At 50.5% G+C, this 27,310-nt stretch overlaps 1 protein-coding gene across 1 annotated transcript in view; it reads left to right on the top strand.

Annotated features, from left to right (window-relative positions):
• The window catches only part of LOC111155796 (single-minded family bHLH transcription factor 2), a 47,736-nt gene extending 22,003 nt beyond the window's left edge, over positions 1-25,733 (top strand). Inside the window, exons 5-10 of the mRNA XM_022516201.1 lie at positions 1,219-1,304; positions 3,279-3,478; positions 8,230-8,336; positions 22,482-22,629; positions 24,222-24,390; positions 25,203-25,733. Of these exons, the coding sequence (XP_022371909.1) occupies positions 1,219-1,304; positions 3,279-3,478; positions 8,230-8,336; positions 22,482-22,629; positions 24,222-24,390; positions 25,203-25,733 (1,241 nt within the window). The remainder of the gene's footprint in view (positions 1-1,218; positions 1,305-3,278; positions 3,479-8,229; positions 8,337-22,481; positions 22,630-24,221; positions 24,391-25,202) is intronic.
• The last annotated feature ends 1,577 nt before the right edge of the window (positions 25,734-27,310 follow it).

A 27,310-nucleotide genomic window follows, 5' to 3' on the forward strand; every position in this document is an offset into this window, starting at 1 on the left:
GCTGGTTTTCTGCCTCTGAGCTCCCCCCCGCTGCTTCCTGGTTGTTGTGCTGTTGGCTTTTTCCATACTGGATGTTTCATTACTGGGTGAAGGTGTTTAGCCCCGAGTGTCCACACCTCAGTGCATAGCTGGAAATGGTGCAGACAGGCAGACGTGTTCCCGAAAAGCCTTTATGCCTCACAGACCCTGGCCCGCTGCAGAGGAATTGTGGATAAATGTGGCTGCCCCTCCAATGGGGGGCGGGGTGGGGGGACAAGGAGCCTCACGGGCCATTCCCTTGCTCCCCCTGGGTAGGGGCAGGGGGCACTGCCTCCACTCCTAATGGTAACCTTTCTTTAAAAATTAATTTATTAACTGCCACCAAGTAGCTATTCATTAGGAGTGGACTGACCTCACCCTTACCCAGGGGCGTGGACGCATCATTCCGGAGAATGGGTGTCTGCTCACTGAAGCATAGGGTGTTTCCTTAGGGAACTCACTTGTATTTGCAATAGTGAGGTTAGAGATGGGTGGGTGAGGCCTTCGGGCCAGCCAGGGAAAGACTGAATGGGGAGGGTCAGAGCCGTCAAGAAAGGAGGGGTGGTCAGACTGGGGCTATAGATGAGGGCAAAAGCTTTGATCTGGCCGACCGAGTGGGTCTTTTGGGTTCTTTTCCCCATTCCCTGGCAATCCCGGGCAGGATGGGTGCCCATGGGCACAGCTGGCAGGAGGCGCCCTGTGGCTGCCTCCCTCTGCCGGAGAGAGGGCTGTGCCTGTGAGCCCTAACTCAGCATCCTCATCCCTGAGGAAGTCAGATGCCTCTGGGCCTTCCTGGCCAACTCAGACATCCTCCCCAGGACTGGCCAAGGCAGTTCATTTGGCACCAGGCCTCCGCACACCTGCCCGGAGGGGACCACGGACGTGCGAGCAGGGCTGGGCCCGCTGCACTTAGAGTTCTCAACGTCGGCTCTGGGCTGGTGTCTCCCGAGTTCCCACCATGGCCACGTTTCCGGCTGCCTACCTCTAGAGCACGTAGAAGCCACACCGGGACAGGGCCGGTCTCCCCAACCCAGCCGGGGCCCAGCCGCAGGCGGAAGTCCCTGGGTCAGGAGCTGGGCATTCTGGGTTGGGGCCTCTGGCTGCCTGGTCTTGTCCTGAGGGTTGACTGAGGTCATGGGGACAAAATTGGGGCAAGCATCACCGGACAGTTGGCCCATCTAATGCCACTCCTGCTTTCAGAGTATGAGATAGAGAGGTCGTTCTTCCTGCGGATGAAGTGTGTCTTGGCGAAAAGAAACGCGGGCCTGACATGCAGTGGATACAAGGTACGAGGAGCCTGGCGTGGCGGGAGGGAAGCGGGAGTCGGCGGTGGGTCTTCACGGCTTTAAGGGTTGCTTCCCTCGCAAGAGCATCTGCAGACAGCACGCACCGGGACCCAGACATCTCGCCCTGCCCCAGGCAGAACTTTCTAGGGAGGCTGCCCGCCCCAGCTCCTGCAGCAGGTACAAGAGCTGGTGTCCCGCAAGGATATTCCAGGAGGACTGGATTTCATCGCACGAGACCAGGAATAAGTGTGGGCAAGGGTAGAACTTTCCTTTCCTGCAGTTTCCTCTTTGCTCGGGTCAGTGCCCCTGGAGCCTCCGCCCTCTAGTTACTGAGAACCCGTGTGGCGGGGTTGCAGTGAATATGCAGAGAACAGAGACGGTGCTCCTGCCCTGGAGCCTTTGACCAAACCCTGTGATGGCTGTGAGGTGCCTGACTAATGGCAGAACCTGTTCTGAGGGCCAAAGAGCTTTGGTCAGCAGACTCTCATCTCGTTAATTACCAGTCATTGCGGCCCGCGGAGGGGAGTCTTCCTGGCCCCACTTTATGATCATCAGGGACGCAAGCAGAGAAGGGACGAGACCGGCAGAAGGCCCTTGCGCTAAGGGGCAGAGCTCCTCCTGGCTGCCTTTCTTCGCCAGACCTGGCCCCCTGCTCTGGCTCGCTCCAGAACCCAGGAGTCGGGCCCCTGACGAGTCCAGGGGTGGCGTGGTGCCTCCGTACCCAAGTCAGCCTCTCCCGGGTGGACAGGCAGGTTGGGGGACGTCAGGGCTGAGCATCGCCTTCCGAGCTTCTGAGTCCTCTCTGGAGCCTGAAGTGACTATTTCTCCCACCTGTGTCCTCTCTTTCTGGAATGCCCCTCCCACCCTCCTCCCTACCACAGCAGCTGCCGCCCCTTCAGCTTCTCCTCAGCAACCCCCCCCCCTTTGAACCCCACACTGAGCTCTTTCCTTTGACTTTACCTCGCTCTGTTTTATGGTTTGGGGACACATTTCTTATTTGCTGACCCAGACTCGAAGCCTATTTTGACCAGGGGTGGAGAACCCCCGGCGCTGTCCTCTACCCAACAGACTTGGGTCTTGAGTTATGTCTGCCACTTTTTAGCTGTCTAATCTTAAGCAAAACAGATCACCTACCTTGTCCTTAGTTTCCTCATCAGTAAGATGTGACAGTGGACTGGACGGATTTTAAGATTTGTTGGGGCTCTAAAGAGTGAACGCATCCAGAAGTCCCGGAGGAACGTTTTAGAAAAGAGAATTTAAGATTTTAGCTGTTCGTTGCTGCTGTCACGGTGATCGGGATCCTTTCAAGATTTTACTGACTCTTAACTCATACAAATGCTGGCAACAGTGAGGCTGAAGGTTGCACCAGTGTTTCTGTCAGCCATTTGAAACCCTCTACGTTCTCTCCTGCATGGTTTTTGGCTATAACAATCAGAGGTTGCCATATAGCCATTCCGGCTTAGTGCTCATTACAAGGGGATAGAATCTTGAGTTACAAATAAACAAAACAAAATAAAAATACGTTAAAGGAAGACCCTTGATTCTACTGAAAGAATTCTTCATTTACTGGTGGAATTGTGTAGTTGTCGAGTGATGTAAGTGTCAAGTTAACTTGTCAAATCGAGTCGCACGGGGAGGCAATGAGCATCGTGGAGCCAACGGTCAGCTTCCCATGGTGCTTTCGTTGTGCCTCTGATAGTGATTTGGTGATGAGTTAATTATGGATAAATGCATTACGATTGGAGTCTTACCTTGTGGAGTTACTTGAGCAGAGTCAATTAGGTGAGACAGCCCTTACATTCCATCATGGTAGTTTCCTGAGAAAGAAGCATGTTGGCCCGACTGCTCAGTAGAGGCTGGGCGGGGCACTGTCCAGCACGCTCGAGAAGGCAGGCAGGCCCCAAGCCAGGAGGAGTGGGTGTCAGTCTGACCCCTGGGCTGCCGGCAGCTGACTCTGCCCTCTGCTTTCCCCAGGTCATCCACTGCAGTGGCTACTTGAAGATCAGGCAGTATATGCTGGACATGTCCCTGTACGACTCTTGCTACCAGATCGTGGGGCTGGTGGCCGTGGGCCAGTCGCTGCCGCCCAGCGCCGTCACAGAGATCAAGCTGCACAGTAACATGTTCATGTTCAGGGCCAGCCTCGACCTGAAGCTGATCTTCCTGGATTCCAGGTGAGTTTGGCACCTGCTGTTCCTGCAGAGTTCTGGAAGACCCCAACGGTGGAAACTGCCCCGAGAGCTACCCCGTTAAGCCAAAATGTAATGAGGAATAAGTCATACTAAGAATGCAAGTGAGAGAGGTGCCTGGGTGGCTTGGTCAGTTGAGTGTCTGCCTTTGGCTCAGGTCATGATCCCAGGGTCCGGGGATCGAGCCCCGCATTGGGCTGCCCGCTCAGTGGGGAGCCTGCTTCTCCCTCCCCCTTTGCTGCTCCCCCTACTCGTGCTCTTTTTCTCTCTCAAGAATGTGAGTTAGAAAGCAATTTAGTGGAAACAGGTCATGAGTTGAAAGACCTGCTATCAGCCGTAGGCCTCAGGGCATAGCCGCTTCTCCAGGTATCAGGTTTTATATTATTTTATATTATTCACTTCTCCCTTCATCATCTCACTGGAGTAGGAACTGGAAATACGTGTTGTGGACACAAGTTTTTGAAGGCCCACGAGGTCGGGATTGTCTTGTATCTCCATGAAGTAGGTAGGGCCTTACGATCGAAAGAACGTAGTAGTGTGGGTGGTGGGGAGGGGGGCTGCCCACGCAGGCTGGTGGGAGGCCGTCCGAGCTGTGGCGGCCACCAGAGCTGAGGCTGCGAGCAGGCAGGCAGCCTTCCCTGGGGAAAGCTGTGGCCGCGACCTCAGCGGGGGCCCCCAGCTGGCCCTGACCTGGGAGGGCAACCCCAGCGGGCGGGGAGGGTCAAGATGCAGTGGCTCCAGACCCGGCTCTCTCAACCGTCCTTTCCCTTCTTACTTGAGGATGCCTTCCAGTCGGAAGGTCTGATCCCTGAGAGAGAAGGGAGCGTGAACGAGGCAGAAGAACTGATTTGTGTTCGCTGGGCCCACGGCAGCCTGCAGGGGGGAGGGGGTTGCTGGAGCAGCCCAGCCGTCCCCCAGGGCAGCCCACCGGCTTCACACGCCTGGAGGCCTCAGGCCTGGGGGGCTTCTCTGGGCTTCCCTTTTCTCGTCTGTGAAACAAGTCAGCCCTGCCCTGCCCACTGGGGTACCCACAGGCTGTTTAGGGCAAGTGAAATCTGAACCCAGACAGGAAGCATTTGTAAAAGTAGAAAGCCTGATGGGCCTGCAAGGTGAGTCACGCTGCCGCCTCGCAGTCCCCTAGAGGAGGACTCGATGTTCAGAGACCCTACTTCTGCTTTTTGGTGTGTGTGGCTAAGCTTTCTGGGAGAGAGGAGATAGATACATCTATATGTAAATACACACACACACACACACACACACACACACACACATATATAGTTGTTAAGATTTGTAGATTTCTTCCCCATCTTTTTAACTGTGGTAAAATATACATGCCATAAAATTGGTCCTTTTAACCAGTTATGGGAGAAAACCACACATATTTGGTTAGGGCTGCGAAGAGAAGACACCAGTTAGCTTAGTTCGTCGCTAGCACACCTCAGAACCTCAGAACCCTGCAAAGGTAGAGAAGTGACAAGGGATGACATGACAGACTTGGACTTTGTGCTCCCAGGAGCTCCAAGCAGAGTACGCATAACTCTTTGGGGGAAGGAGGCCTTTGGGGAGGCAGATGCTGACAAATGCTGTTGCCTGCAGGGAAGACAGGCACCTGCCTGGAGGGGCCTAGGGTGGGTGGGCTGCCTGGCGTGTGGCAGAAGTGACAGCAGGCAGTGGTGGGAAGGGGTTCTTTCTGGATTCAGGAGGCACTTTTCAAAGTGAACTGAAAAGAGTTCCAGTCTTCCAAGTTCATTATTTTAGCCACTTGGGGGAGGTTCTCCCTTGTTATGTCTGTCTCCTCCTAGTTTTCCTTTGAGGGTTCCAGGAAAAGCCTCTGAGGCTCAGTGAATTCTCTAGAAGACGAAAGAGGGAGGTCTCCCCGGAGAAGAGACTTCACATCTTCTCAAATGGTTCAGTGCATGCAGCTTTGAAACAAGAAGGACAAACGGAGGGCTTTGCGGAAGAGGGCACACAACATGAGCTGACAGGCCACACTGCTCGGGGAGGGAGCCTCAGGCATGGGCTTTCTTGAATGCCAGCATCCTTCCACCTCAGTGTGAGGGCCAGACCCCTGAGGTGAGTAGGAAAGAAAGACTGTGAACTTGCAGAAGACATCCTGTCTCTGCAGAAGTCCCCTGGTTCTCCCAGCTAAGTACCAGGAAGCTTCTAGCAAAGCTTCTGAACTCCAGTCATCTAAGAGATGCTAAAGAGAGAGATGAGCTGGAGAATTCTTCAGTCCACTGTGGTCTCTGGTCCATTGTAGCTCGGCTCTGAGAGGTCTCTGGGCTGGGGGACAGAGGGGCTGGCCCAGGACCCAGAGGTCAGCAGAATGGCCCGGCGGGGTGGGAGATGTCAGCTCCTACATCCAAACCCCAGAAGCCACTGTGTGGGCTTGGCTTGAAGCCCAGCAGCCCTAGAGTCACAGGGGCCTGGGGGGTGGCCCCTGGGCCCCCCACCCAGTGACTCCCAGACACAACTGAACTCAGCATAACCTGAAATTTGGTTCATAGGGGTTTTGTGGTATTTCACTTTGAAACTGTAGCTGGTGCTTTTGCTAAGGATGGGTGAACCCAGCCATGTTTGGGGTTTGGCAAATCCCTCTGACAGGTCTTCAGACACTGGAGGTTTGGAAAAAACCAGGAGGGCACGCTGCCAGACCCTTCTCTTTCCCTTTAATTTTTAAAACCAGCGTGCACTTTGATGAGAAACTTAATACATGTGTTTCTGATTCATTTACACGTTCGAGGCCATTGTTCTGTAACTTTGCTTCCAAAGGGTCTGGGAAGCCTCTTTCATCCCCACACCGTAGAGATGCCTGGTTTTCTTTCTGGGGGGATGCCAGGTCTCAGTTTTCCTGCCACACAGTTCGACTCCAGTGGGGCCTGAAGTTCTAGGTGGCCCTTAGACACATCCCCCGAGCCCTGAAAGTCTGTGGCAAGTTCCCTTTTCCACCTACCTCCAGCCTCATCTCCTTCCCACCCTGGAGGAACACCATGGAAATGTGTACACCAAATAGTGAGTAATTCCAGGGAAATATGAGGCTCCCGGAGATTTACAACCCGAAGCCCGCACAGAACTCAACAGAAAGGGGAGCAGGTTACAGAACGAAAGTGAGGTCAAGTTTCCCCGTTTCATTTCTAGCCAACATTTCAGACAGAAATCAGCAGGACCTCCAGTCCTGGCCCAGCCTCAGGCCCCACCTCTGCCCCCCAGAACCGCCTCCCTTCCCTTAAAATCCTTCTTGTCCTCCTCTTTCATTTGTTCTTGAATATCTACCACCAAGACGTTTGGGCCATCTCCTCCAAGGGCACAGTTCCCCGCTCAGTTGCCCAGGGCCTGAGGAACAACACCGTTGCCGCCTGCCCCTTTCACCTCCGGAGGGAGTGATCCGAAGGCCAGTGATGATGTGGGCTTGGACCTTGAGAGCTGCTTTTCTTCACAGAGCTGTTGTGGGGCCTCTTGAAGAGAATCTTCATTCCTGGGGTTTGATGAGAACAGAGAGGTGATAATGGCAGGAAAGCCCGGGGACATGCTGCCCTTTCGTCAGCAGACTGAAGGTTTACCTTGCAGTCATGCTATTTGTGGGGGCTGTTCTACCGTTTTCTGGGGGCTGCACCACCATGCTCCACTCATAGGAGGGGTCATTGGCTCCAGCTAGTCTGAATAAGCCACCGCCCAACCAGAGCGTCCTGAGACCACGGCATCCGGTGAGACATCAGGGCTCACACACTCCGTGTGAGGTTTCCGGATGTGGAAACCTCCTAGGTGGCCGTCAGTGGGTGAACAGACAAACCTAATGTGATATCTACGTGCGATAGAACATTACCCGACCATGAAAACGAACCACATCTATCACACGCCACAGCATGGGCAAACCCTGAAAACATGATACCAGGTGAAAGAAGCCAGACAAAAGGACGTATGCCACATCATTTCACCCCTCTGCGATACCTGCTTTTTAAAATTTTTATTTATTTGTTTGTCAGAGAGAGAGTGATCGCACAAGCAGGGGGAGTGGCAGTCAGAGGCAGAGGAAGAAGCAGGCTTCCCGCTGAGCAAGGAGCCCAATGTGGGGGACTCAATCCCAGGACCCCAGGATCATGACCTGAGCCAAAGGCAGCCGCTTAACCGACTGAGCCACCCAGGTGCCCCACTTGTAAGATATCTAGAATAGAAAGATTCATAGAGACAGAGGGAGAGTGAAGGTTACCTGGGTGCAGTGGGGAGTTCTGGAGCTGGAAAGGGTGCTGGTCCGACAAGATTGTGGATGTGGTTATTGCACTAAATGTACACTTAAAAATGGTTAAAATGGCAAAGGTTTCCTACTGTGCATATTTTACCATAATAAAAAAACAAAGGTTCCCATTGGACTGTCACCCAAAAGCCCCAGGAGAGTGGGTCTTTCTCCCACTATCAGCATCAAAGTTCAGGTGTAAGCGCCCCCAGAGAAGCTTCACGCCGAAAAAGGAAAACATGTAAAGCCATCAAATGTTCTTCTAGCCGGTGGTTTCAGAAGACCATTCCCGCTCACAAACACTGCTACATCCTGCACAGGGCTAGAGTTCAAAGACTGTCTTCTTGTAAAAAAAAGATCACTCAGTTTCCAAAACCAACATCAGCCCCCCTCCCCTGAGCCTTTTAGCACTTGACTCGTTGGCCAGACCAGTATTAGTTTAAACGAAAGGCGATCTGCAGAGCCGCGTAACCCACGGAGCCACTTTCCCCCTCCCCCCTCCCAGGGTGACCGAGCTGACCGGGTATGAGCCGCAGGACCTGATCGAGAAGACTCTCTACCATCACGTGCACGGCTGTGACGTCTTCCACCTCCGCTACGCGCACCACCTCCGTGAGTACCGCTCACTCGAGCCGCCGCCGGGCTGTGGGCGGGGCTCGCCGGGGCTTGGGCAGAGCGGGGAGGAGGCCCTTGTCGGGTACCATGGTCACCAGCTGTGCGCACGTGAATTTTAAAAGTCCTGCGCACTCCATCCACCCCTCCATTAAGCACAGTTACTGGTCTGTTCTCAGCCGTCCAAGCTCACCTTCCGGTGATGTGGCGGGGGTGGGATGGTGCGGAAGCTCCTGGATTGGAGATGCGGGATTTACAACCTGAATGTCTCTATGACATCTGGACACCGGCTGCAAATGAGGGCAACCAGCAAAAGAACCAGCACATACAGAGTCCTTACTATTGTCGGGCACTGGTTTAAGTGGTTAAATATGTTGCCAGCCCGGTGAGGGAGCTTCTCCTGTTCATAGCTTTCTTTTACTGCTGAGGAGGAGCTGAGGTTCAGAGAGGTTCTGCCACTTGCCCAGGGTCACACAGTGAGAGGCAGCAGGCGGTCTCTGATCGCTGTCCACCACCTGGTTGGCAAGCTCAGGGGAGACCCCAGGTTCCCAGCATGGGAGAAGTCAGCATGGAAAGAGGGAATAATCAGCATTCAATTCGCCAAAGCAGACAGTTGGATGAACATCTGCATGGCATGGGGGTGGGCCTCAAGTCACTGCAATGTTTAAAGAAGTGACACTTTTCTTCCGGAATCCAACTTGAGGCAGTAAAGAATTGGCATGGAGCAGGATACCTCATCTTCTCACAGTCCAGCCTTCTGTGCCAATGGCCAGCTCAGGGGTGCTTGGTAAGGGGGTGGAGAAGGTTGGAGGAGCCGGATCTTCTCCTGCCCCCATTCTCGCTTTGCTTTGTGTTGATGAGGAGGCGTTCGAGGACAAGTGGCTGGTGTCAGCTGAGGGTGGATGGCAGGTCAAGGACTGTTCGCTCTGGCCACATCGTCTGCCTGCCCAGTCATCTCTCATCCCAGTGGGCATGGCAGTCACTAGGGTGTCGCTAGGCAGACTCACACAGCTTCTTCCTGCTCCCTTTTGATTCACAACAGCAAGGAGAGGTCGCCGTGCATGGACAGACTCAGAGTTGTGAGCCGCCTTTGTATTTCTTGCGTTTCAATAACCAAATCGTGATACAAACATCCCTGTCGTTCTTGAAAGCAGCTTGGTCAGGAAGCAGCTGCTGACCATTTGGACGGGATCTATAGGTTGGCCTCGCTCCTACAGGGGCTGGTACAGGGGTAGGGAGTGTCAATTACAGAATAGTTATTGGGGAGATTTGCTTGGCAGAGAGTAAGCTGAGAGTATGTGCTCTAGAGTCACAAGAGTGGTCGGGAGATGAAGAGGCATCTGCTTTGAGGGTGTGGAGCAACAGCATCACCACGGAACAATCTAGAAGGGAAGAGAGGCGTGAGGGTCCTCATCTCCACACCACCTGGGGAATACCCTGGGAAGGACATTCCCAGTCACCACCACTGCAGGTGGGGAAGGCAGGCAGCTGCTCTGAAAGCCTCCACCCCCACAGGTCCCCAGCCCCCTTCTAAGGAGGCAGGAGCTCGTCAGGACCCCTGATACCCAGCAAGCCCTGATATCCCCTCAAATTACCTGCAGGAAGAGTTGCTCCTCAAAGTGGGGGCTGTACTGGAGGACATTAGGCTTCTAAGCCCGGAGAATGAAAACTTATGGAATTAAAAGTCTTCATTTTAAATCTCATTTTTTAAAAAAGATTTTATTTATTTATTTGACAGACAGAGATCACAAGTAGCAGAGAGGCAGGCAGAGAGAGAGGAGGAAGCAGGCTCCCTGCTGAGCAGAGAGCCCAATGCGGGGCTTGATCCCAGGACCTTAGACCATACCTGAGCCAAAGGCAGAGGCTTTAACCCACTGAACCACCCAGGCGCCCTCATTTCTTTTTTTTTTTTTTTTTTAAGATTTTATTTATTTGAGAGAGAGAGAGAGAGAGAGAGAGAATGCACAGCAAGGGGAGCACAGGCAGATGGAGAAGCACGCTTCCCACTGAGCAAAGAGCCTGACGTGGGGCTTGATCCCAGAACCTGGGATCATGACCTGAGCCAAAGGCAGACGCTTAACTGACTGAGCCACCCCGGCGTCCCTTAAATCTCATTTCTTATCTCTGTGCTTCCTGGCTCATAGAGGGGAGCAGGGATTTTTTTTTTTTTTCCAGGGGAAATAAATATAATTTGTGCTTTGGAAATGTAATGAAAGCCACAGTGATGATCAGCATGAGGCTCTTGTGACCCCGACACAGTCTGGATGCTTTGCATGTGTCCATTCTGATCTTTCGTCATTGAGGGGAGCTGGGCGGCCTTTATGCCCATTGCCCAGCAGAGCAGATGAGCCCCAGGGGTGGAGGCCTGTGGCCGGACAGCAGCTGAGTCAGACAGGACTGGGGTCCAGGCTTGTTTGGCTCTCAAGCCTTAAGCGGTTTCCGCCACAAGGTGGCTCTTAGACGTGGAGACATGGGCCCGTCTTTGCTGCATCAGGAATCCCAATCTTACCAAACTCACCCGGCTTATGAAGGGACTTTATTTATTTGAGAGGTCCTCGGCAGTTCGTATGACAAATTCACCTTATCCCACTTGGAATTTGGTATTTGTAGATATCTCGACAAGGGAGCCCTGAAAGGGAACATATTCACAGGCTTCCAGGAGACACAGAGAAAAGACAGAAGCATTTAGAAACCAGAGGGAGCATGGTGGTTTTTTAATTTTCTCCAAATGGGCTAGAATTGGTAAATCAAAGAAAATAAAAAATAGCAATACTGACAATGATTGCCACTGTGCAGTGACCTTCGCGACAGTGGAGAAACCACCACGGGGACAGGAGGTAGAGAGCATATCCCAGCCAGGCTGCGGGGAGATGGGGCGTGGCCTGGGGATCCGCCATGAGCCCCATGTCTGTCTCAGACTCCCTTCCCCAGCTTTTCCTGACATAAACTAGAGCACCTTCAACAGTGAGAAATAGCAGAGGCTCTTACCACAAATAGGGGCGGGAATTAGTCTTCCAGAGCTCACACCTTGGCTCTAGGATTGGAACATTCTTTGGATATCCCCTTCAGGAAAGCCATTAATTTCGCCTTCAAAGCTGGGACTCTCGGACGAAGAAAGGGGACGTATTCAACATGCAGAGCGTGGTTTTTGGAAGCTGGGTCTTTGTGGGTGTGGAGCTGGGGCGGTTTTGAAATCTCTGTGTTGTGAGGTAGCTGGGGCTCTGAGTCTCCTTCCCACGCACAGAACTGGGGCCAGAGGGGCCAACTCTGGGAGCCGACCCTGAGCCTAGAGTTCAAGGACAGCAGTCTATTTGGACAGTGGCCAAAACATGGTCAAGGGAGAGAGAAGTAAGTCACGGAGGGGAAGGAGTCTTAAGAGGGACTTGTCTGTCTGGGACTCAGTCATGGCGTCAAGGCAGGGGGGCTGAGGCATTTATGTTCCTGTTTCTGCCGCTCTCGGGGCTGTTAACCCCCCAGCTCCCCCACATCTGTCAGCGTGGGCTCTGCCAGAGAAAGGCCTCAGGGAGGAGATGGGGCCGTCAGAAGTTGCTGGGTGCGCTCCCTGGTGAGGGATGCGATGAGGCATCTGTCAGAGCAAAGGTCCAAAGGGCTATGTCTCGTCAGCCTACCCCCCGCCCCCCCGCGTTGGTCTCTAGGCTTCGAGAAGGTGTTCTCCATCCAGCCCTCCCTCCACAAGCTGCTCCTCACCTCCCAGCCCAGGTGGTCATCTTGTCCTCGCAGGCACTGGTCACCTCTCTCTGAGGGGCCCTGTCACCCCCACAGCCCAGGGGCCCAGTTGGTCAGTTTGAGTGTTGTCCACACCCAGACTCCTGCCCCGTGGGAGCTGGGGGAAGCCAAGCCTCACCCCACTCTTTGCAGTTCTGTTTTCACCCCTCGTATGGTGTCATCTGCTATCTCCTCTCCTCCAGGAGGATGTGTGCGGCTCCTTCCAGCCCTGCCTGCTTTCGTCTCACGCTGTTCGGACCCTTACGGGGACTGTATTGGTCTGCTTGGGCCGCCATGACAAAACACCCCAGGCTTAAATCACAGAAATGTGTTTCCTCACAGTTCTGGAAGCTTGAAACTGAGATCAAGGTGTTGGCAGAGCTGGGTTCTCCGGAGGCCTCTGTCCTTGTCTTGTAGATGAGCGTCTTGTTCCTGTGGCCTCACGTGATCGTCCCTCTGTGTATCTGCGTCCTCATCTCTTTTAATTATAAGAACACTGGCCATACTGGATGAGGGTCCCCCCCCCCGCCATTACTTCATTTTATTTCTGTTACTTCTTTAAAGCTCCTATCTCTAAATACAGCGACATTCTGAGGTACTGTGGGATGGGGCTTCAACATATGAATCTGGGTAGAACACAGTTCAGCCCATGACGGGGACTTTCTCTCAGAGCTCTGTGTCCTTCCCCAAGTAGTAGACCTAGCTGGACAGGCCGGCTTCAGGGGCGCGGGTGAGAAGTCTGAGAAGGCAGGATTCATCATTTGGAAACGTGACTTTTCAGTCCTGTCCCGTGGTGCTTCAGTAACCGATGGCAGAGCTCTGGGCCAGGCACCAGCCTCCTGCCCTCCAGGCTTCACCTAGATCCCGGATCCACAAGGGGCCATGCCAACCTAGGACTCAAGTCCTTCATTCTCATCACAGCTGGAGCTGGCTTGGTGTTTGCCCCAGGAGGGCAGGCACACCACTTCCTTTCTGCCATGACAGAAGGAGGCCAGGGATGGCCAGGACTATGGTGACCCTCAGAACTCCAAGGCCTTGGGGGGCGCTGGCCTCCTCTTCCAGGGGAACACACAGACACATCTGTCTTCATAGTGGATGAGGTCACCGAGCACAGGAAACATCTGCCAGCACCCAGGGAAGTCACTGTCCAATTTTCCAAGGCCAGATTTTCTCCACACTGGCGTCCCAAACCCAGGAATCCCGGGAGATGGGGGCGAAGGCCTCTGCCAGCAGCAGGGTTAGACATAAGGCCGTGGTGGCTCTGGAGGAGCACAGTCAGCCAAATGGTTTTCACACATTGTTCAAAATATTATCTTAACCCAGAGCAGGGACCCACAGGGTCCAAAGAAAGCACAGCCCCTAAAGAAAGAGAATTCAACACCTTCCAGAAAGTTAGTTTCCTGAGGAGAAGCAGAACACGGGTTTCGTGAGATCAGAAAGACAGGGCTGGCATGGCCCTGGCACCTCGGCCTCTGTGTCCTTGTGGACCTGGGCCTTCCCTGCCAGTCAGACTGGGCCAGCACTTTCCCCTGAAGCTTCTGCAAGGACAAACAAACCCAGATCCTCTAGGGAATGTATTTGACCCACCCCACCCCCCAAGCCTTCTCCTGACCACCATCCCGAGGTGGCTCTGCTGAATGTGGGCCCCAGCACAGGCCTGACAATCATGCGGCCTCAGGCCAATACACAGCTTGGGAAGGGACTGACATCTACGAACCCGATGATTTCTGTTGAGGGATACTGGACAGATTTCTTGTGGACACAGTAGTTCGGAAGAACTAGGATATCCACAAAGCTATTTGTACAAGATGGGCAGAGAATGTTCCCCTAGCTCTCTAGTTAGGCCCCTCTCCACAGTGGGCCCAGATCACAGAGAACACAGGCCATGTCCTATTGTTAAGACATTTCAATATCCCAGAAAGGCTTCAAAGTCTGAATGTGTGGTCTACAGAGTTCAAGAAATAACTGTTATAACAATATGATAGGACAGCTGGTAGACACCCATAGAGAACGTACCTTAAATGGCACACAGCCCAAATGCTTATGGGGCCAGCCCGGTGACCTGTATGAATGGGCAGCTAGAGGGCAGTAGGGAGTGGCAGAGCCTGTGGCTAACACCTGACCGGCCAAAGGCACCCAGAGTAACAACAGCACTGGGCCACCAGCAGAGCCCACCCATGAGCTTATGTGGTACATGGGACACCAGTTTGCCTAACTCTATGGAACAGGGGACAGAGGTCTTCAAATGAAAGATAAAGTTGAAAGGAGTTTCTAATCTACTGTGACCATTGCATTTTAAGTGACACTAGCCTCTGCTGCTAGCCTTGCTTGTGTCTGGACTGGGAATGGATGACTACGTTTAATTCATACTCAGATCCTTTTTTAGATCCTATCCTCCAAGCAGAGTCTGGAGGTGGAGGTGTCTTGGTCCTGCAGGTGACGGTGTGCGGAGCCTGTGCGTGAAGGGGGAACCACGAGCGATGGAGCAGTACAGAATTCTAGAAAGTGCAGCATGATCCACGTGTCGTCCTGATCCCTGGAAGCAGTTTGGAACATCTAGACATGTAGACTGTACCTTCGGGATACAGATGGGTCAGGCTCAGCCCAGCTTCGGTGGTCGATGCCACAATGTGGCTCTTGGGGACATTCTTCCTGAAGGTGCTTCCGTGTCGTCCTACCCATCCTACCCTCAGCGTGGAGCAGGGTATTGTGTGGGGAACGTGCACGCCCCCTTCATGGGGCTTTCTTGAGTCTCACCGACCACTCCCCCGAGGCAGAGCCAGCCCAGAGGATAAGAGCAGGAGAAGCACGGGGATCGCACTCACCCGTTTTCCCATGGAGGGTGTTATCCTGGCGGGGGCTGAACACGACGGAAATGCACTCATGCACAGTTCTGGGGACCAGAAGTCCGAAGTGAATGTGTTGGCAGGCTGGGCTCCCTTTGGGGCCTCGAGGGAGGATCCTTCCTGCTTCTTTCAACATCTGCTGCTGCGGGTCCATCCCTCCAGTCTCTGCCTTGGCTGCTTATGTCTTCTCCGCCGGCGTATGTCTTCTCCTCTTCTGTCTTAGAGGGGCATTTGTGTCGAGGTAAAGCCCACGCCATTCCAGAACAATGTCGTCTTGAGATCTTTAACGATGACACCTGCAGAGACCCTTTTCCCAAATATGGTCACATTTGTAGGTTCCTTGGGTCAGAAGGCAGAACATATCTTTTGGGGGAACACTAGTCAATCAAGACAGGCATTTTTGGTGTCCTCTTCAGCTCTTCATATTCAAAACCAAATAGAAATTGTGCTCCAGGCCAAGCCTTACTGTCCTCTCAGAGGCCGAGAGGCCTAGTTGTGCCTTCACGAGGAATTCCAGAGGAACCGGGCAGGCCACCTACTTTTCTGGATAGCAAATTCACGGAACCAGAATCTCCACCCCAAAGTGGCCTCAGAAAATCACGACCACTGGCCTCCATGCCAGCATGGGCCACCCTGATTTCGGAAACATCTTGGACCATGATGTTGGGGATATTATGTTTTGGAAGCTCCAGAGCCAAGACCTCTGCCCCCAGAGCTCACAGCTTAGGGGAGTCTCCAGCCTGGCCCTGTCCCTCACCTCCAGGCAGGGCCTTAGCTCATAGCCCTCCACCTCGGGATCCCTTCAGGCAGCCAATTAAGAATGACGGACTGGAGGGGGAGCTAGAGCAAACCAAGGAATGTTGTGACTAAGCATCTAGGATTTCAACTTGGATTGATACGTGGACTATCACCATGGGTCATAGAGAAGAACAAAAAAACTCAGTGTCTATGTTTGTTTGGTCTCCGTGTCTAAGCCCCATCCCAGCAGAGGCAGGGAGGGTCAGAAATAAAATCTTGGCAACTTCTCCCATCGGAATCCTAGTATGAAATATTTGGGATAAACTGGCTTTATTGTATCTGGCTTAGATGATTACGGATAGGTTTTAGGAATGTTGTAAGAAGTAAGGGAAGTATAGGGGTGCCTGGGTGGCTCATTTGGTTAAGTGTCCGGCTCTTGATTTCAGCCCAGGTCCCAATCTCAGGGTTGTGGGATTGAGCCCCACACTGGGCTCCACGCTCAGCATGGAGTCCGCTTGGGATTCTCTCTCCTTCTCCCTCTGCCCCTTCCTGCTGCACATGCGCACTTGCTCTTTCTCGAAGGGGGGGAAAAAAAGAAAAGAAAGAAGGAAAGTATGAAGTACAAGGTAGGAAAAAGGAAAAGCATACAGTCTTATTGCCGGGGGCGCTATGGATACCACTAGGAACAGACTTCAAAGTTGAGAAGCCTCATAAGCATTTCTGTTGAGGAAGGAATGGCCACTTGGGAAATCCACATGTGGGACCCTTGTTGGATCTTACCGCATCTCTTTTGGGGCCAAAGGCAAATTGGTTGAATCTTCCTTAACCTTCCACCTCTCCTTTCACATATAGCTACAGAGAACCTTCTGGAGGCTGCAGCCTTCTCCTCCCACAGTGGTCACTTGGAGGAAAGGGAGTCAGGACACCCACCCTGGGGTCCAAGCTGTGCCCTCAAGATTTGTTGGCCCCACTTTCCAGGGATGCCTGGCTCCCACAGTGGCATTCATGCAATGCATGCAAACCTGAGCTGGAAATAGAAACCATGGATTTTGCTGTTAAAAAAGCAAACTCCAGGGCCACCTGGGTGGCTCAGTGGGTTGAGCCTCTGCCTTCAGCTCAGGTCATGATCTCAGGGTCCTGGGATCGAGTCCCACATCGGGCTCTCTGCTAGGCAGGGAGCCTGCTTCCTCCCTTCTCTCTCTCTCTCTACTTGGGATCTCTCTCTGTCAAAATAAATTAAAAAAAAAAAATCCTAAAAAAAAAAAAAAAAAGCAAACCCCAGGGGCACCTGGGTGGCTCAGCAGGTTAAGCCTCTGCCTTCAGCTCAGGTCATGATCTCAGGGTCCTGGGTTCAAGCCCCACATCGGGCTCTCTGCTCAGCGGGGCCCCTGCTTCCCCCTCTCTCACTGCCTGCCTCTCTGCCTACTTGTGATCTCTCTCTCTCTGTCAAATAAATAAATAAAATCTTAAAAAAAAAAAAAAAAGCAAACCCCAAGAGGAGAAGCATTAGAAAGATAGCTCTTTGCTGCTACCTCTGTCTGTATTTTTCAGCATGGAATCTCACTCCTGTCAAGGGAGCCCACACAGGTGCACATGCCAAGCCTGGGAAGAAGAGAGCTCGTGTCTGCCCTGTCCCAGAGAGTCCTGCCCCTCGTCTGGGTGGGATGGCGGTCCTGGGGCTAAGTAGGGAGCCTGTGGCCTGATTCGTGCTACATTTCCACTTCCCAACTCCCACACAAATGACTTAATCATGGGAAAAATAAGTGTTCACTTTCATTAAAAAATGAATACCTCCTTATTGTTGGAAATGTAGACTATCAAGAAAAGCTGAGAAGAAAATGAAACTTACTTGTAATTTGACCAGTAGATAATGAGAGTTAATATGTATCAAATCCTTGCTGTGGGTCTTTGCCACTGTTCTAAAGCTTCAAACAGATTATCTATCCTCCCAGCAGCCGGGTAAGGTAGGGAGTATGATTATCCTCTTGTTCTAAATGGGAAACCGAGCCACGGGGGGTTAGTAACTTGTCCAACATCACACAGTTAACTGGGGTGTATGTGTGTGTGTGCATGTGTGTGCACTTTTTCCTACAGGTACTCTATGCCCTTCTGAATCTTGTCTTTTTTTTTTAACGAGACATAATTGACATGTAACATTATATATGTTTCAGGTGTACAACATAATGATTTGACATCTGTATGTGCTGCTACATGACCACAATGAGTCTAGTTAACATCCATTACAGTATATAGTTATAATTTTTTTTCTTATCTTGAGAGCTTGTAAGATCTACTCCCTTAACAACTTTCCATACATAATACAGTGTTATTAACTAAAGTCCCCATGCTAGACAGGACATACCCAGACTTATTTACTTTATGTTTTTAGAGATTTTATTTATTTGAGAGAGAGATCAAGAGCACTAGTGGGGAGAGAGGCAGAGGGAGAAGCAGACTCTCTCCTGCACACGGAGCCCGACTCCAGGTTTGATCCCAGGACTCTGAGATCATGACCTGAGCTGAAGTCGGATGCTTAACTGACTGAGCCACCCAGGCGTCCCTCCAAGACTGAAATAAATATTTCATAACTGGAAGTTTGTACCTCTTAACCCCTTTCACCCATTTCACTCGCCTGCTACCCCTCACCTTGGCAACCATCAACCACTGGTCTGTTCTCTGCATCTATGAACTATTTTTTTTTTTTTTTTTTTAGATTGCACATGTAAGTGCAGTGACATGGTATTTGTCTTGGACTTATCTTACTGAGCATAATACCTTTCAGGTCCACCCATGTTGTCCCGAATGGCAGGATTTCCTTCTTTTTTTAGTGTGTGTACATATATACACCACAATTTCTTTATCTGTTCATCCACAGATGGACACTTAGGGTGCTTTCGTTTTTTGTCTTCTGTAAATAACGCTGCAATGAACATGCAGGCACAAATGTCTTTTCAAGTTAGTATCTGTTTCCTTCAGAGAAATACCCAGAAGTGGAATTTCTGGATCAGATGGTAGCTCTGTCTTAAATTTTCTGAGGAATCTCCTTACTGTTTTCCATAGAGGCTGCACCAATTTACATTCCTACTGATAGGGCATAGGGGTTCCCTTTTCCCTACATCCTTGCCAACACTTGTCAAATCTTGTCTTTTTGATAGTAGTCATTCTAACAGGTGCGGGGTGATGTCTCCTGTGATTCTGATCTGCATTTCCCTGACAATTAGTGATGTGATGAACTTTCTCGTGTACCTGTTGCCCACCTGTATGTCTTTGGGAAAATGTCAATTCAGACCCCCTGCCCAGTTTTCAGTTGGGCTGTTTTATTTATTTATTTTTGCTACTGAGTTGTGTGAGTTCTTTGTATATATTAGATATTGACCCTTTATCACATATATGATTTGCAAATATTTTCTCCCATTTGGTAGGTTGTTGATGGTTTCCTTTGCTGTGCAGAAGCTTTTCATTACGATGTAATGCCCCTTTTTATTTTTGCTTTTCATCTTTTAGGGAATTTTGGGGGGTTCCATACAAATTTTAGGGTTGTTTGTTCTGTTTTTTCCAAGGATGACACTGGAATTTTGATAGGGATTGCATTAAGTCTGTAGATTGCTCTGGGTGGTATGGGCATTTTATATGAATTCTTCCACTCCATGAACATGGGATACCTTTGCATTAATTTCTGTCTCCTTCAGTTTCTTTCATTAATGTCTGTAGCTTTTAGGGTCTTTCATCTCCTCAGTTAAGTTTATTCTTAGGTATTTTATTCTGTTTGATGTAATTTGTAAATGGGATTTTTTTCTTAATTTCTCTTTCTAACAGTTCATTATTAATGTATAGAAACTCAACAGATTTTTGTATATTGATTTTATATCCTGAAGCTCTACTCAATTCATTTATTAGTTGTAAGAGTTTTTTGTTGGAGTCTTTAGGGTCTTCTGTATATGCTGTATCATCTGCAAATAGTGACAATTTTACTTCTTCCTTTTCAGCTGGGTTGCCATTTATTTCTTCTTTTTCTTACCTAAGTGCTTGGCTAGCACTTCTGATTCTGTTGAATAAAAGTGGTGAGAGTGTTCCCCTGTTGAGTGTGGTGTTAGCTGTGAGCTTGTCATGAATGGCTTTTATTATGTACAGTGGGCATTTATATCCCCACTTTGTTGGGAGGGTTTTTTTTTTTAATCATAAATGGGTGTTGAATTTTGTCAAATGCTTTTTATGCATCTATTTTTATCCTTCACCTAGTTAGTGCGGTGTATCCTACCGATTGATTTGCAGATATTGAACCATCCTTGCATCCTGGACGTAAATCCCATTTGATCTTGGTGTGTGATCCTTTTAATGTATCGTTGAATTCAGTTTGTTAATATTTTGTTGAGGATTTTTGCACCTATGTTCATCAGAGATATTGGCTGTAATTTCCCATTTTTTGTGGTACCCTTGTCTGGTTTTGGTATCAGGGATATGCTGGCCTCATAGATATGTCTGAAAGTGTTCCCTCCTCCTCTGATTTTCCAAAGAGTTTGAAAAGGATTGATATTAACTCTCCTTTAAGCATTCGGTGAATTCACCAGTGAAGTCATCTGATCCTGGACTTTTGTTTGTTGGGAGGTTTGGATCACTGATTCAGTCTCCTTAATAGTAATCATTCCTGTTCAGAATTTCTGTTTCTTCATCATTAGTCTTCATAGATTGTATGTTTCTAGCAGATTATCCATTTCTTCTAAGTTGTTCAATATGTGGGCATGTAATTGTTCACAGCAGTCTCATATGATTTTCTTATTTCTGTGGTCTTGAATGTCTTATTTTCACTTATCATAATACCATACACATTCCCCATAATATTACAAAATTCATATTAATCAGTATTCCAATAGCTGCATAGTACTCCAAAATTTATTTACCATCTTCCCTAATTCTTAGGCAGTCAGGTCTCCTCCTCCCTTTTTCCCCAGAATTATAAACAGAACTGCTTATAACAGGATCAATTATTAGAAGTGAAGTCATTGTGTCAGTGGATATGAGCCATCAAACTGCTTCCCAGATGGACTGTACTAATCCATGCTTCTCTCAATGCATGACAGTGCCTCCCATCATACATTAGCTGACATCACGCATTGTCAGTTCATTATTTTCTTTGAGATACAATCCACATAGTATGAAACTCACCATTTTAACCATTTTCGGAGGTTTTCCGTATATTTACAATGTCATGCAACTGTCACACTGAACTCTTTACTGAGTTCTAGAACATTTCCTTCATTCCAGGAAGAACCCTGGTACCCATCAGCAGTCAGTCCTGGTGCTCCTCAACCCCCAGTTCTGTCAACCACTAAGCTGCTTTTGGTCTCTACAGATGTGCCTATTGTGGACATTTCACATAAATGGAACCATACAATATTTGTTTCTTTTTAAATGTCTGCTAATTTAATGAATGTTATCTAGCTTTGAACTAAGCAAATACATTGAACATTTGTTTCTCATTTATCTTTATTCTTTGGTGAATTGTTTTTTCAGGTCCTTTTCTCATATTACTTTTAGGGTCTTAATGTTTTCATTGATCCATGTGAACTCTTTATGTATTAAGGCTTGTAGCTCTTTGACTATCAGATTTGCAGTATTTTTTCTTCTGCACCAGAATACTTTACAGCAGGTGTTAAAATGGATGCTAAAGAGGCACCCTTAATATGAAAAGCCACAAAAGGCAGTGGAGAACCCCAGGAGTGTTTGGGCAGATGGTGAGGAGGCTCTGCCTAGTGGCACAAGACGAGGGCTAAATTTCTGTGTCTGTGAGCCCCCAGGAGGTCCCTTCAGTGCCAACTAGTGCAAGCACAGAATTTGGCCACCTCCCCAAATCCCTGTTCAGATGGCTGCTAGTTAGGGCCCTAGGGCCAGCCCTGCTTTGAGAAGCAGGAATGCTCTATAGCCATGACCTGGGCATCAAGGGATGCATTTTAGATTTGTGCTGGCCTCCCCCTCCCTGGAGAAAGCTAACTGGGACTTTCTTCTCTCCACTGCCCACCCAGAGCTTCTGGCACTTTCCTTCCCCTCCAGCCTGTGCTCTCCAGGCCCTGAGAGAAATGAGTACAGAGACTTTGGATGGGAGTGTGGCTTAGCAGTCTGGAGTTTGCGCCCATGCGTGGAAGATGGGCCTATAGGCCCAGTGTTAAGAAACTAGCCAAGCAGAGTTCTTTCCTACATATGCAACATAGGAAATTAACAGGCCCGAGGAAAAGTGGGGCTGATGGGAAGAAAATATAAAAGGCATCAGAACAGTAGTCTCTCTGTGAATACACACATGTTCTGGAGAGTAGCAAATACCAACAACAATTTGACACTTGGTTGAATGTACTTATTACTTTGTTTAAATAACTACACCACCCCTCCCCCTGGTGCCTATTAAGGGTTTTGGGGATTAAGGGTTTGGGGGATTATAACATAATCATGGCGTTTGGGAAACCGAAATGCAGAACCAATTTTATCGCTCTGCCAAGTGTAAATGTTGTATGGGGACTAATTGTTTTTCCCAATGAAATCAGTGACTATTACATTTGATGGGGGAGGGGAGTGCTACTGAGACCCCTGGAAGCCATAGGTAAAAATCTTGCCTGCGTGTGTGTGTGCATGTGCGTGTGCATGTGTGTGTACATGTGTGCGAGTGTGTGCATCCAAGCATGCACCTTCCTGTGGAGAAAGCCCATTCCTTTGTCAAATTCTCGGAAGCGTCCTTGACCCCGAAAAGCTCCAGAACCGGGACTGTGGGTTATTCGTGGGGGGTGATGTCCCCGAAGCTGGGGCCTGCTAACCGCCCCTCGGGACTCATGTCATCTTGTGCTTGCAGTGCTGGTGAAGGGCCAGGTCACCACCAAGTACTACCGGCTGCTGTCCAAGCTGGGCGGCTGGGTGTGGGTACAGAGCTACGCCACCGTTGTGCACAACAGCCGCTCGTCCCGGCCGCACTGCATCGTGAGTGTCAATTATGTCCTCACGTAAGTCAGACGTATTTGTTTCCTTGCTCTCTCCTCCTCCCGTCCCTCATCAGTTCGCTCCCACAAGCACCATCGCTCCCTCTCTCTCTCTCTTTCCAAAACTGTTCATTTGTCTCCTGTTTTGTTTTTATTTGAACAATCTGTTCATTTGGGAAGGGCCAAACTATTTCTGTACTCAGCACGGAGAGCCAGGCGCTGGGCATTGGGTGAACGCTGGAAAGGGAGCCCTGCCCCAGGCATAGCTGAAGATCAGACCACAGAGACCAGCTGTGGGGGGGGGGCAGGGGCAGGGGGCAGGTGCCCTTGCCCTCCATCTTGCACAGAACGTATAGGCGATGTACCTCCAGGACCAGGAATATGAATTTATGCTCTTTGTGCCCACAAATGTCGGGGTCATCTTGCGTGCTCCTGCCATGTGGGACAGGAGATATCTCACATCTTTTCCTGTCTTTCTAGACAGCCCATTGCAGATAATGATGAGCGTTTGGCCCCTTTAAAAATCCCTGAAGGTCAAGTTCAGTTGCATATACTTTTATTTTTTTAAGATTTTATTTATTTATTTAACAGACAGAGATCACAAGTTGGTAGAGAGGCAGGCAGAGAGAGAGAGGAGGAAGCAGGCTCCCTGCTGAGCAGAGAGCCCAATGCAGGGCTCGATCCCTGGACCCTGGGATCATGACCTGAACCGAAGGGAGAGGCTTTAACCCACTGAGCCATCCAGGTGCCCCATCAGTTGCATATACTTTCAAGACCATTAGGCACAGCAGGACATGGGTCTCCCTGGGACCATACATTACTGTGGACCCACCATGGCTACTGTATGTGAAATCACCCGTACCCAGCTCTGGCCCTGAACTTGATGTCCAGGCTGTCCCCCAGCCCTACCCGGAACAAGGTCCTCAAGTGTGCTCTAGAGCAGGAAGGATTTAGGCTCTCAGATCTTTCATAGAATGACCAGGTCGCTGGTTTCTTGATTTTGTTTTTGATTTTTTAGAACTAGAGGTGAGTTTAACAAAACTGTAGGGAGGAAAGCATTTTGGTCCCTTCATGATTCTTCCTAAGCAGCCAAGTGTGGGCTGGTACTCTGGGTAGCTTCCTCACCCCTCCAACCACGAACATGACATTGCCGAGTTAGCTCTTCAGGGCACAAACTGGCGCCTGTTGTGGAAATGGGCGAGGCTGACAGTCAGGCTCCTGGACCCTTGGTGGTCCCCCACCCACGCCTTCCCTGGGTGCTAACTGAATGACAAGCAGTGCTTCTGCCCTTTCCTTCTGCGCTGACACACTTCCTCATGGCCCACCGTGTCACTGGGAAACGTGTTTGGGAGCTACAGGATGGAAGAGCGCTAAAGTGACACCCTCCCACCCCGCTATTCCTGCCACATAACACTGACCTCACAGCATTGCCCAAGCCTTCAGGGGGGCTTTTCTCACGAGGGTGGGCTGCTCTCTGCTCAAATCCTGTCCCACCCAACCTCAGTGATCCGCTGTGCTGGAGGTCCGGGAACGCACTCGTTCAGGAGCTGGGGCCAGGGAAGCCGCCCTTCCCCCGCAGCCCGCTGGACAGGACTTGTCCTGCTCTTGCTTCTCAGGGAGATCGAATACAAGGAACTGCAGCTGTCCCTGGACCAGGTGTCCACGTCCAAGTGCCAGGACTCCTGGAGGACTGCCTTGTCTACCTCACAAGAAACTAGGAAATTAGCTAAACCCAAAAACACGAAGATGAAGACAAAGCTGAGAACAAACCCTTACCCCCCACAGGTAACCCCGGGGGGAACTGCTGGGGCTGGGTGCAGCAGGCACCCGGCCGGGGGTGGGTGAGGGTGCTCAGGACCACCAGCCCGTCCAAGAACGCCGAGCCTCTGACCGCAGAGCGGGTCTCCCGGCCCAGAAGTTTCCCTGTGGAGTGTGGGCAAGTCCCCTGGGGATGTCCCCAGCACTTGGCAGAGACGCAGCCTAGAGGCACGTGAAACTAACATCTGGGAGGGCTCATGAGGTCTAGGAAAAAAAGACTAAATTAGGAAGGCACATCAGCTTGCTGGGTTCCATGTTAAGGTGGCTTAGCGCATTGTGTTTCCACAGCATTTATTTTTTAATGAGAACCTTCCTTTTTTTTTTTTTTTTAAAGATTTTATTTATTTATTTATTTGACAGAGAGCGAGCGAGAGAGGGAACACAAGCAGGGGGAGCAGTAGAGGGAGAAGCAGGCTACCACTGGACAGGGAGCCCGATGGAGGGCTTGATCCCAGCACCTTGGGATCATGACCTGAGCTGAAGGCAGTTGCTTAACGACTGAGTTACCCAGGCTCTCCTTTTTTTTTTTTTTTTCAAGTGTAGTTTGTAACCTCTAGTAGAAAGTGTGTGTGGGGGGGGCATGTGGTCAGCTTGGGCTCGGGAGACCTCCTCCCACACAGGGACTGGGTCACTATGTACTGTTGGCTGTGCACCTGTCCCCAATGGGGCCTCCCTGCTGTGGCCGCGCCCAGGGATGCAACTAAGTCCTAGAGGGTGGGGTCTGGTGAGGCCGGAGGGGTCTCTCACCGGCCCCTTCATCCGTCTTCCTTCCCATGCAGCAATACAGCTCATTCCAAATGGACAAACTGGAATGCAGCCAGCTGGGAAACTGGAGAGCCAGCCCCCCAGCGAACGCCCCGGCACCCCCAGAACAGCAGCTCCATTCAGAAAGCAGTGACCTTTTGTACGCCCCGTCCTACAGCCTGCCCTTCTCCTGCCATTATGGACACTTCCCTCTGGACTCTCACGTCTTTAGCAGCAAAAAGCCAATGTTGCCGGCCAAATTTGGGCAGCCCCAAGGATCCCCGTGTGAGGTGGCACGCTTTTTCCTGAGCACCCTGCCAGCCAGTGGTGAATGCCAGTGGCATTACGCCAACCCCCTAGTGCCTAGCAGCCCGACTCCAGCTAAAAGCCTTTCTGAGCCGCCAGTGAACACTGCTCGGCACAGCCTTGTGCCAAACTACGAAGGTGGGTCATGTTTGCACGAGGGGAGGGGGCAGGACTGTGAACAGCGGCGGTGCTGGCAGTGGGTGGCAAATGGAAAAAGGATCCTCACACTTTGGGCCAACTTTTCCTTTTTCTGCTTGTAAGTAGGAGTTGCTACACTTTCCTGCTCTCAATGAGAGGAGCTTCACGAGAGGGAGAGAAGCAGGGTGACCGAGTCCGTGTGCCTCTCGTGGCACCAGTGACAGCACAGAAGGCAGGAAAACCCAGGGGTTCAGCCACCCTCCATAGAAACCCTGGCCTCATTTGCTCCCCAAGAGTGAGACAAAGTGATTTTCAAACCCAGCTCCTGGGTTTGAGAATGCTGCAACTGCAGTTATTTTACAAGACTACTCTCCCACTCCACCCAAAATTGAATATGGGACGCTGCTGGTTTGCTTCCCAAGCCAGTTTTCAAAGTGTGGAAAACCGTGGTAAAAAATTCCCGAGCTCAAAGACAGAAGTGTCACTCACCAACCCAGGGCAAATAACGTAAACACTCCATGACTCAGTTTCTTCATCTGTAAAATGGGATCATAACCCATGAGATATGCCTACTACCCCAGGGATTGGCCAGCACCAGTGGTTCAACAACAGAGAGAGAGGAATGGCCCCTCCCCCAGCCCTTCCTGGTCGCAGACAAGCAAATGTCCTCTGTGGATGTGCCATCAGCATCCCCAGGCCCAGACTCCTGTTTGCTCACTGGACCAACCCCAGGCAGAGGGTAGGTAGGGGTTGAGAGGTAGCTGTGAGAGGTACACTCCTGTTTCATGCAGAACTAACTACTGCTCAGAGGTAACCACGATGGTTCGAATTTCCTGCATTGACTCCTACATTCAGGGTGAATGTGACATACTCAGAAAAGAAACACCTGCCTCAAGAGGAGAGCTTTTTGGAGCCCCCTCCTTCCCCTCTAACTTTCTCTCTTTGGAAGCAGGTAGGGCTCTGTTCCTCCTCGGGTTGCTTGGGGGAATCTCTTGCTCAGACTCTGTCTTTACAAGGCTGAGACACATTTTTTTCTCTAAACCTGAGAAGAGGGGTAGATTGTAGGAGAAAGCGAACCATGTTGGAGATTACTAGGACATGTTTTTCCGAAGTAGGCGGCTTAGAAAAGAACACACCAGCGACCAGGGCAATGCAAACCTGCCTTCTGGTCTGGGCCAGTGCTTGGAGCCACCAAGTCCTCAGTTTTGGACAGACAGCCCACAGCGCACGGGGACTCTCCAATAACCAAGGAAGGGATTTCCCCCAATAACCAGAAAGGCAAAGCTAAGAGGTTTGATAACAGCTGAAAATATTATTCACTTGAGATTGATCTGAAAGAATTCTTTTTGTTTGGCCAATGATATAACCAACACACAGTATGATATATATTTTTAAATTGTTATTTTGAAAGTGAAAGAGGTTAATAAGGAGCTCATTTGTCATGACCCTTAGTAAAAATGGGCCAAATTTGGGGGCAATTTGTGATCTACTTCCTAGTCTTCTTTGATATTAAAGGAAGACAAAGTTTGTCTTAAAGGAAAAAACAAACAAAAAAACCAACCATAGGGATCTAATTGATTGCGGGCACCTGATTAGTTTGGGTGGTTATGACCTTTAGTTAGGACAGTACTAAAAGGAGCAGGCGTGATTACCACCCACTGAGGGCTAAGCAGCAAAAAAAAGGTGTGAGAAAGAGAGA

Source organism: Enhydra lutris, unplaced genomic scaffold, assembly GCF_002288905.1.
Source record: "Enhydra lutris kenyoni isolate GAN:26980312 unplaced genomic scaffold, ASM228890v2 scaffoldscaffold43, whole genome shotgun sequence".
NCBI classification, from domain to species: Eukaryota; Metazoa; Chordata; class Mammalia; order Carnivora; family Mustelidae; genus Enhydra; species Enhydra lutris.